Raw genomic sequence first — 12,216 nt, forward strand, 5'->3', positions numbered from 1 at the left:
TATATATATATATATATATCCATATATATATTTATATTTATGCAATATTATAGTTATATTGATAGCGTTATATTTGTATAAAAGTGTAGGCGTGCATCCATGTTAATCATGTGTGTAAACATGTATTTGGGATATGTGTATGCTCATATATATATATATATATATATATATATATATATATATATATATATATACATATATATATACATATATATATATATATATATATATATATATATATATATATATATGTATATATATATGTGTACTGTATATATATACACACACACACACACACATATATATATATATATATATATATATATATATATATATATATATATATATATATATATATATGTATATATTTGTAAATTTTATATATATATATATATATATATATATATATGTATATATATATATATATATATATATATATATATATATATATATATATATATATATATACATTTATCTTCCTCTTCTTCTTTGTTTGCCTCTTTTCCCAGTTTTATGTGGGGTCGATGTTTCTAAAGGTCATCGTTCTCCATCTACCTCTGCCCCACACTTCATCACCGGTTACTCCCTTTGATCGAAGGTCATCCTTGACACAGTCCAGCCACCTTCGCTTTGGTCTCACTCTCCTTCTCCTTCCCTGTACCTCCATTTCCATCACTCTCCTCCCAATAAACTGTTCATCCCTTTCATGACATGACCATACCACCTAATTCTACTTTCGTTGATATTATCTGATGGTTTTCTAGCTCTTGTGGTACCCTTAATTACCTCATCCCGTATCTTATCATATATATATATATATATATATATATATATATATATATATATATATATATATATGTATGTATATATATATATATATATATATATATATATATATATATATATATATACATATATATATATATATATATATACATATATACATATATATATATATATATATATATATATATATATATATATATATGTATATATATATATATATATATATATATATATATATATATATATATATATATATATACTGCATGTACAATATCATTCTTTTAATACATGGAACAACAACCCAGCGAATTTGGTAAGGATATATTTAACATTCTAGACGTAATTTCTAATAAAGGCAGCAAAAGTACCAATGAATACGAAAAGAAATATCTTGATTTTGCAATGGTAATTGTGACTCAAACAATGAAATGAGTAACAGTTACTCCTCATGGATTTTCCTCGAGGTAATATTTTGCCATCAAAAGTCCGTCTGAGGTACAGTGTATGCTGGGACCTTCCAGACCTTTTATGGTGTTAAACCAGTTATGAGCAAATGAGAGACAATACTTTTGGTAAAGAGTTTAAGGAAAATTTCATGCTGAAATTTTTATTTGTTTTTTTGTAAACTTTAGAGAATGGGAGAAAAACGGAGTCGTTTTTCTCATAGCATGGTTTCGGAATTTTATCGGTGAAATGGAACCAAAATTTTATTTTCTTTTAGAAAAAGAAAAATTGGACTGTGAAGAGAAAAACTGGGTCCTGTGCGTTTGCGATACACCGAAAATTACAACTAAATAGGATCTGAAAAAGCTCTGGACGTGATTTAGGAAAAATACGAAAAAGAAAGTCTTTTGGCTTGGGCTAATTAGAAATAGGAGCAAATAATTTATGGAAATGAAAAAAATATCTGAAGCTTAAAAGGAGAGCCGTACTTTTTTATATCGAAAGGAATCCAAATTTATTTCTCATCTCTGCTAATGAAGACGAATATTTTTGTCCACCACAATTGAGTGTTGTCATTTAAGTTTAATCCTAAAGATACCATAAAGATGATTTTATTCGAGCTAATTCGTTAAGGTATCTGGAAACCTAATAAGTTTATTTTTGCAAGAGTAGATTTCATTTAGTAAAGAAAAGATAAAAATGTATTGGAAATTTCAGTTAATCAGGCTGATTAGTAATTTGTCCTCGTCTAACCCCCATTTCATCTGATGGAAAAAAAAAATAACATGAATAAAGAGTTACTTCCTTGAAAACATCCTGGTTGGTTGAAGTTTCTTGCAAAAGATTATTACCTTTGTGAAGTATGACCTTTTGATTATTATTCCTTCATTTGCTTTTAGATTTTTGCTAATTTATTGCTTTCAAGTAAAAAAAATAAAAAAAAATAGCGGAACGTGTTAGGATTCAGCAGAGTTGACTGTCACTAAATTATGACGTTCTCGAAGTATTTCTCATTTTAGAGGTGATAAGCTCATAGGAAAGTTGAGGTCCCTTATCAAAGCTGTTGCCTATTTTGCAATATGAGACATTGATACTAATAAGCGTAACAATCTATTGCATTCAATACCTCTGTATAAAAGTTAAATCATCTAATACTAAATTTACTTAATAAACAACTTATCCTGAAAAATAAATTAGAAGTGAGATGACCTAAGTAAACAATCATTAAAAAAAATAAACTTGAAAATGTTCACTTTAGCCAAAGAAGATAGATATTAGACCTGCATTAGAGTTGCGGTAAATGTTGTGATTATTAAGATTATAGGACTGAATGAGAAGCCCCACTGTAACAAAATTGATTAAATTTTAACTGGTATCAGTTACAAAAAGGTGAATTTAGACTTATACAGACAAACATCCTGGCTGCGAGGTAAAAGGAATAAAAGCATGATGTCATTGACAAAATCAACCACACGACTAAAGAGTTGATAAAATACTCATTCATTGTCAATCATTTACAATAAACTATAAACAATTACACTGTCTATTCAGTAGAAACTACTCAAGTCCTTAAGAAATCCCATATGCCTACTCTTGTGTCAAAAGCAAATGTTATTTGATCTTTATGTGTTCATTTCCAATTTGTGTATGGATTTCCTTAGATAATAATAATAATAATAATAATAATAATAATAATAATAATAATAATAATAATAATAATAATAATAATAATAATAAGGAAGAGGATGATGATGCGTCTTTAATAAAAGAGAACAAGTTATTTTTATTATTATCATTATTATTACTATCTAAGTTACAACTCTAATTGGAAAAGCAGGAGGATGTAAGCTCAAGGACTCCAATATGGAAATATATCCCAGTGAGGAAAGGAAATAAGGAAATAAATAAACTATAGGAGAAGTAATGAACAAAGAGTATAAAATATTTTATGAGCAGTAACAACATTAAAATAAAGTCACTCTTTTATATATAGATTATAAAAACTTAGAAAAAGCACGAGGAAGAGAACTAAGACAGAACAGTGGGCCCAAGTGTACCCTCAAGCAAGAGAACTCTACCTAAAGACAGTGGAAGACCATGGTAGAGAGGCTATGGCACTAGCCAAGAATAGAGAACAATGGCTTGATTTTGGAGTGAACTTCTCCTAGAAGAGTTGCTTACCATAGTGTAAGAGTCTTGACTGTCCTTTCCAAGAGGAAAGTAGCCACTGAACAACTACAATGCAGTAATTAAACCCTCGAACAAAATAGAATTATTCGGTAATTGCAGTTTTGTCAGGTGTATGAGGATAGAGAAGAACACAGAAAGAATAGACCAGGCTATTCAGTGTATGTGTAGGCAATATAAAAATGAGCCGTAACCAGAGAGGGATCCAATATCGTACTGTCTGGCCAGTCAAAAGACTTCAAGAATTCATAATTGCAGCGATTTTTTTTTAATGTTGAACAGGATGACATAAGTCTTTTATAGTTTATGCATAAAAGATCTTTTGCTACTCTTCTTGAAATATTCTATTTTAATTGTTCATTACTTCTCTTGTAGTTTATATATTTCCTTTCTTCACTGGGCTATTTGTTCCCTGTTGGAACACTATTTTACCAGTTGATGTTTTAGTTTGGATAATAATAATGATAATAATAATAATAATAATAATAATAATAATAATATAGATCGTGTCCAAGCTTGTATCTAAAAGATTATCAGTTGTACTTCACACTACACATTTAAGCTACAGCCCTAGTTGAAAAAATATGATTCTATAAGCCCATGGGCTCCAACAGGGAAAATAGCCCAGTGAGGAAAGGAAACAAGAAAACACATAAATTATAAGAGAAGTAATTAACAATTGAAATAAAATATTTTGAGAAGTGACAAAATTAAAATAAATATTTCCTATATAAACTATAAAAACTTTAACAAAACAAGAGAAAGAGAAATAAGATGGAATAATGTGCCTGAGTGGAACCTCAAGCAAGAAAACGAAGTCTCTAACCCAAGACAGTGAAAGACCATGGTGTTGAGGCTATGGCACTACCAAAGACTAGAGAACAATGGTTTGATTTTGGATTGCCCTTCTCTTGGAAGAGCTGCTTACCATAGCTGAAGAGTCTCTTCTACCCTTACCAAGATGAAAGTAGCCAATGAATAATTAAAGTGCAATAGTTAACGCCATGAGGGAAGAGAATTTACTTGGCAATCTCAGTGTTGTCAGGTGTATGAGGACAGAGGAGAATATGTAAAGAATAGGCCAGACTATTCGGTGTGAAATGAACCATAACCAGAGAAAAGAATCCAATGTAGTAATATCTGGCCAGTCGAAGGACAAAACTCTCTGACAGTAGTATCTCAACGGGTGGCTGGTGCCCTGACCAACCTACTAACTGTAGGAAGAAGTCTTGTATAAATGTACTGCATTATGCTAATGAATCCTCGTCCATTTGCGCAGTTCTATCCTTAGACTGGTCGCGTGCTTTGTACAAAGTATGTATTGAATTTGTTCTGAAAATATTAGAAGCTTTTGAGGTTGATGATAAAGGTATTTCCTATATTGAGGCTTTGTATGTTAATATAAGCAGCACTATTATTGTAAGTGGTGTGTGTTGCAAACCTTAATACCCTCCCACACGAGGGGCAAATGCAGGACGGGCACTCTGATTTGTCCGTAATTCTCTTGCTTTGAAACAGTATTACCAGATCAAACAGTCCAAGGCAGATAGTAGGCACGGGCAAGTGAACGAATAACATGGGCTAGAAAACCCCGGGCAGAGGGCAGACAGACAGTAGTCAGGCGCCCATCCTATACCTCATCAACGGACATGGGCACTTCAATGGTTTGCCCGTCGTTTCCTCGTCTATGACGTCATCTACACTCTTCATCGTCACCCATATAATGAAAATGGTAACAGTGTCTGCGCGTAGTGCATTTGCCTCTCGTGTTGAAGGGCCTTACAACGTGAAACGATCGATAAGACAGACATGTCTGTCCTCTTTCAATGATTCTCCTGTCTGTGTACCTTCAGCCATTGGATAGAAGGCTAAAAACTAAGATGTGCCCTTTAAGTCAATCTTCATAGACAGAAATTATTATTTATTGGTTATCTTGATGATTCCAATTTATATTATTTATAGAGGATAAGATTGTGTTAAAAGTGGTAGATGATGTAATATGTTATTTTGGAAAGGAGCTGAAGTGAAGAAAATATGACTTGCATCTTTCCAGCACGTGAATAGAGTAACAAAGAAGACTGGGATCTTCATCGGAAAATTGAAGATGCTTGGTGTGCATTTTTGTAATGATTATCAAACAATACATTTGATTCAACTGCAATCTCTTCAGGGAGAAAATAAACATAGAAAGGATGAATTGCTTCCTGTGTAACAGACGCGAGACACTTGTACAGAAATTGATAGTAGCGAACTCGCTTGTATGTTCGAAGCTCTGGATTCTGACACATATTTGTCCTGGTCCAAAGGAATTTTATGCAGAATAAAGAACATATTTTTGGTTATATATGGAATGGTCATTAGCCTATTAGACAAAAATCTTTTTATATGGATGAAGAATAAGAGGGAATTGATTTTATCTAAATATTGCACAATTGTCAAGCAACGTTAGTGTCCTCGTTTTGTAAAGTGTATCTTGATGAATTTTTTCTTATGGATATGCATATTGCAATATGTATATGTGAATGAATTTCTAGGCCTTGTTCAATTATATCTGTGTCCTTTTATGGAACCTCATATAACCAAAATTATATTAATTTTAATAAGACCTTGTTTCTTTGTGAAGAAAAATCCATACATTACAAATAATCGTAGAAACCTAAAATTAGATTTTGAAGCAATAAAATCAATAGAGTTGAAATGAGTGGAAATTATAAGCTGCAACTCAAGTCAGTATCATCTAGTTTCTTATTCTGAAAAAAAAAATGGGCAAGACCCAGACTTTTGTATCTGTTTATCGGAAGAAAAACTCAGCGTAATGATTTATGAGTTTTGCTAGTGATCTTGGGAATACGATGCCACGCCTTTATTATTATTATTATTATTATTATTATTATTATTATTATTATTATTATTATTATTATTATTATTATTATTACTTGCTAAGCTACAACGCTAGTTTAAAAAGCAGGATGCCATAAGTTCAAGGGCTTCAACAGGGAAAAATATCCCGGTGAGGAAAGGAAATAAGGAAATAAACTATAAGAGAAGTAAAGAACAATTAAACTACTTCATGAATAGCAACAAGTTTAAAGTAATTCTTTCATATATAAACTATAAAAATTTAATAAAATAAGAGGAAGGAAAAGAAGATAGAATAGTGCGCCCGAATGTACACTCAAGCAAGAGAACTCTACTCCAAGACAGTGGAAGACCATGGTACAGAGGCTATGGCGCTACTCAAGATTAGAGAGCAGTGGTTTGAGTTTTGAGTGTCCTTGTACTAGATGAGCTGCTTATCATAGTTAAAGAGTCTCTTCTACCCTTGCCAAGAGGAAAGTAGCCGCTGAACAAGTACAGTCCAGTAGTTTACCTCTTGAGTGAAGAAGAATTAGTTGGTAATCTCAGAGTTGTCAGGTGTACGAGGACAAATGTGATTGTGGAAAGAATAGGCCAGACTATTCAGTATATATGTAGGCAAAAAAAAATTAGCAGTAACCATAAAGAGGGATCCAGTGTAGTACTGTCTGGCCAGTCAAAGAAACCTATAAATCTCTAGCGGTAGTATCTCAACGGGTGGTTGGTGCCAAGGCCAACTTATATAAGAAAGATTGAATTTTTCTTCTTAAAGCAACAGTCACAGGAAACCGAAATAAAAGGATGTAGAAAGTTTTAGAAAAGAGAAGGACTTGGAGAAGAAGAGAAGAAGAAAGATGCTGTGAGGGCTGCAAGTGAAGAAGACGGATGGATCTTTGGCTTGGCTTTATCCTCCATAAAAAAACCTTGCCTCAATCTCTGCGTCAATCCCAAAGCTTTTCAACCATACGCTGCTATTCCCAAAGATTGCTCTGCCAACCAAGAGGAAAACCACTCGACGAGATAAACCTGTCTGTTAGCTGGAACTTAAGAAGAAAAGGAGAGAGAGAGAGAGAGAGAGAGAGAGAGAGAGAGAGAGAGAGAGAGAGAGAGAGAGAGAGAGAGAGAGAGAGAGTTGTTTTATTTTTTCTTTTGGCGGTCAAATTTTGTTCTGCCTATTTTAGAAACTAATATTTTAGATGCGCCAAAAAAAATCTAGAGTTGCAATCATTCAGTCAATCGATTTGTTACTTTTACCTTCTAGACAGGAAATACCAAATTCTTCAGCATCCTTGATTTCATTAACTTGTTTAACTTGTTTCTAAAGTCTCCTTGGTTAGACTTAGGTCACTATTTTTCATGATGATGCTTTACATGGTATTTCTAAGACACGTTTCTATCATAAAACAGTCATAAACCTTCATATATTTGTTTATAGATGTTGGTGTCATTACAATAAAACGAAATATGTAGATCTGATAGAAATGATACACGTCTTGATAAGTGTTTCAGTTTAAATATCAAAACTAAAAGGAAGGTAATTTTTCCTCGTTTTAGACGAAAAAAAAAGAAACGAATCAGTTATTGCTGTTTCTTTCTGCAAATCAGATTACGATGTTCTTAAATTTTGTCGATTGTGATATAGCCGGAAAAAGCTTTATTTGAGCAGTGATGGTATGTGAATTACAGTATATAACATTTACCACTTACTACAATCCATTGACTAATCCGAAAAGTACACAAACCTACATAAAAGCATTTATTCTCTACTAATGTACACAAGCCGTCCAGAATAACAGCTAAATATTCAGATAGATATGCAGATACAGATATTCAACTTTTCCCACCGCTCCCTCTCTCTTTCCTAACTCGGCAGTTTCGGCAATTTGTGAGAGATTGTGGTTTCCGAGTGTACCTCTTGCGGTAACCCCTTTACTAAGGTATGACACCTCACACTCCCTCTACCCAAGGGACGGGTAGAGACCAAGTAGTGATATCTCTGGCAATCCCACGCTAGCGTGACAGGAATATATATATATATATATATATATATATATATATATATATATATGTATATATATATATATATATATATATATATATATATATATATATATATATATATATATATTATCATCTTATGGTCTCGTGGTCTGAGAACCAAAATATGATACTATATATATTACGGCTGGCAAGCTACGCAACCTCTTGAGTTTCAAACTCACCGGTTCGTTTTTATATTTATCTGATATATTTAAACAACCCAACTCTGAGAAGATTATACAACTCCGAGACAGCAATACATAGAAATACTGAATATCCAAAGGCTTCATAAGTACACTCAAAACAAAACTGGGTAATTATTATTTAGAACTATTGCATTCAAACAACCTCTTACTTCGATTCTTTATCCAGGATACGACCGAGTACTGAAATAAACATTGGTGATTAAAATAGTACAATCTTTAAAAAAATTAATAAACTTTATAATAATTACAATATTTTGAAAGAATTTACATAAAAAATAAATCATTTGCTATACTAAGTCTGAACAAAACTTCGACTAAGGCAAAAGAAACCAATATTTATGAAAATTAAACAATCACTTGTTTCCCTGGAAATTAAATTTTCCACTATTAATTATTCTTAACAGCTAATGGAAATAGTTAAGCTGATAATGATATAAATATACTTCATGTTTGTACACAAATCTTCCTGGGCCAGTTACAAAGATTTATAAAATTCCAGTACTCACCACGCCACAATAAATTTAAAATTTCTGGGAAATTTGCAGCAACGTTTTAATACACTACACACGATATACGTTGGGCAAAAAATCACTTTGGAGAGGACACTGTTGAGGCACTTGAGAGAGGAGGATGTACTTTGGATCGTTCACAGGATAGGCTGGTTCGCTTCTGTTGCTATGGATCCCTTGGGGCACATATATATGAACTTAGTAACGACTAGATTATTCTAAATAGATTATTTTCATGGCTTGAGAGCCGGCTTCTTACGACGCCAGAGTTATTAACTATCACGTATCGAACAGGAGAATCAACCTCGCTGGACGGCAGCTCTCTCTCAGCTAGCTCCGCCCACCTACTACTCTCGGATATAAAAAAAAGATGAAATGTAACACGAGTTTTAGAGAAGCTTCCTAAACACGTGGCAAATATAAAAATTACGTATTTTCTCACAAAGAGAACACAATATCTCATAAATATATGAAAAATATATACATAATGTCTTGTTCATACGTTGTAGGGTCATATAACACTCTTAAACTGTTTACATAAGACTTCGTAGCAAAATAGGTGAACTAGAAAGTTAATTCTTAAAAACAACGTAAATTTACATACACTGACATATGATATCCTATGAAACAAGAAATTGGAAAGTGGTAGATAGTAATGAAATATTGATAAAATATGATAGAGATGATTGCCGAATCATAACGCATCATAATCAATCTAAGGAAACTTCAAATTTTGGTTCGACATATGACAAAATTGACTTACAACGTGTCGCTCTGCCCCTATCTCCGTCGTAAGTCACCAACTACCTGTATATATATATATATATATATATATATATATATATATATATATATATATATATATATATATATATCTATATATATATATATATATATATATATATATATATAGATATATATATATATATATATATATATATATATATATATATATATATATATATATATATATATATATATATGTGTGTGTGTGTGTGTGTGTGTGTGTGTTTGTGTGTAAGACTACCCTGCGAGGTTTATAACAGTTAATAGAGAAAAAGGGAGGAAAGTTAAAAGGTTAGATGGAGAGAGAAATTCATAAAGGATATGATTCAGTGTGTTTGAAGTCGAAGCTATCCTCGAAAACTAAAGAGATGGAAAGCCACAGGATATGCTGGAATAACTGCCGAGATAATACTGGCCGAAAATGAAGTGACTCCCAGACTACTTACAAGATTATTTTATAGAATGTGGTGTGAAGAGGCAAAATATGATGAATGGGAGTTAGGAGTGTTGGTAAAAATAGCAAATAAAAGAGATCTGACTAATTGCAATAATTACAGAGGCATAACACTTACATCGGTTGTTATGAAAATATATAGTATGCTTATTGTCTAGCGACTGGAGAGTAATATTAATGAAAACCTGAGAGATGAAAAAGCAGGATCTAGAAAAGGTAGAAGTTGCACAGACCAAATTCTCATCTTAAGACAGGTTGTACAGTAATGCATAGAATACAAAAATCCTATTTTGATGGTATTTGTGGACTATGAAAAAGCCTTCAATAGTGTACACCGGCCAATTTTGTGGAGAGTCCTGCATTATTATGGAATTCCTCTTAAATATGTAAATTTCATTCAGTCTGCTCATGAGCATAGCAAGTGCAAAGAACAGCGGAGTACTCCAGGGTAATATGTTGTCACCTGTGTTGTTTATCCTCCTCATGGATTTTGTAATGTGTAGACAAGTCAGAGATGGTGGAGAAGGATTGGACTGGATTGGCGATAGGAATTTAGCACATCAAGGGTGATGATACTGTCCTTGTTAGCAGAACACTACAGGATTTGCCATGCTTGCTTACCAGAATGCATGAAATATCACACGATGTTAGTTTGAAGATAAATAGAAGAAAGAGATGATGAGAACTGAGTATGTAATGGAAGATGAAATGTCATTGGAAGGAGAAAGGATTAATGAAGTAGAGTCATTAAAGTATTTAGGAACTATGATCTCCAATACAGAGTCTTTAGAATTAGAGTTTAGTGAAAGATTGAAAAAAGCAAATCAGACAATGGCTAAGTTAAATTAAACTTGGAAATCAAATCACCTGAAATTACATATAAAAATCAGACTATATATCAATTTAGTGAGATTGGTGTTACTCTATGGACATGGGTCCTGGTATGACAATGAAACAATCTCCAATAGATTTAGTAGATTATAGAATAAAGCCCTCAAGAGGATATTAGGAGTAAAATGGTAGGACAGGATTAGAAATGAAACTATAAGAGAGATTACTCGAGTGCCGTATGTGGATGAGAGAATGATGACGGGTAGAGGGAGATGGTTTGGGCATGCTCTTTGTACTCCCTAAGAGAGATTAGTTCACAAACGTTCAGCTGGGCTCCACAAAGCACTAAAAGATTGGAAGACTCAGGCCTAATTGTCTGAGGATTATGAAGCGTGAAATAGGAGATGGTGAATGGAGAAGTTTTGAATTAAAAGCTCAAACTAGTGATGACTAGCGATATCTAACCGAGGCCCTTTGTGTCAACAGGCGTAGAAGGAGATAGTGATGATGATTCAGTTCAAAGGCAGAAATTTAGCGGTTGTTACAGAATGTTTGACGAAGTTTATGAGCTTATAGTATATAGAGCATTTATATCGAGAATAGCCATAACAATAACGATCGAACTTATAACAACAGGATATGAATCACAAGTGTAAGATAGCCGAGGCTGGACGGAAGTTGATCATACGAATATTAATTACCTGATTGATTCATGCCAGCAGAGACTTTTAGCCGGTACCTTGGAACACTTAGTTAGAACCCAGACTCTCTCCTATGAGGTGTGTAACTGTGAGCTTGTGTCCGTATAAGTGTCCAAATGGTTGGCAGACTTTCCGTTTCCCTTTCTAGGTTTATTTTCCTTTTTAGTAGAAAATAGTTGAAAAAAAACTACTGTAAGTTATACATCTATGTCAGAATGTGAAACCCTTGACTTTGGACAAGAATGTTTTTTTTTTTTTTTATAGAAGCTTCAATATAATCGAAGATGTTTTAAGTGTCCTCGATACAATTGTATCACTCAAAATATACATGATAAAGAGTTTTGCTCTTTCAATTGTAATCTTCACTAGAAGATTATTTAAGTCAAGGTACTGAAGTCTCTACTTGTAAATCTATT

The 12,216-nt window shown here is 32.7% G+C and overlaps 1 protein-coding gene across 1 annotated transcript in view; it reads left to right on the forward strand.

The window, feature by feature from the left end:
* Positions 1 to 5,146: 5,146 nt before the first annotated feature.
* The window catches only part of LOC137639324 (nascent polypeptide-associated complex subunit alpha, muscle-specific form-like), a 26,136-nt gene continuing 19,066 nt past the window's right edge, over positions 5,147 to 12,216 (forward strand). The window contains exon 1 of the mRNA XM_068371604.1: positions 5,147 to 5,203. Coding sequence (XP_068227705.1) covers positions 5,147 to 5,203 — 57 coding nt within the window. The remainder of the gene's footprint in view (positions 5,204 to 12,216) is intronic.

The sequence above is a fragment of the Palaemon carinicauda genome, chromosome 4 (genome assembly GCF_036898095.1).
Source record: "Palaemon carinicauda isolate YSFRI2023 chromosome 4, ASM3689809v2, whole genome shotgun sequence".
Taxonomy (NCBI): Eukaryota; Metazoa; Arthropoda; class Malacostraca; order Decapoda; family Palaemonidae; genus Palaemon; species Palaemon carinicauda.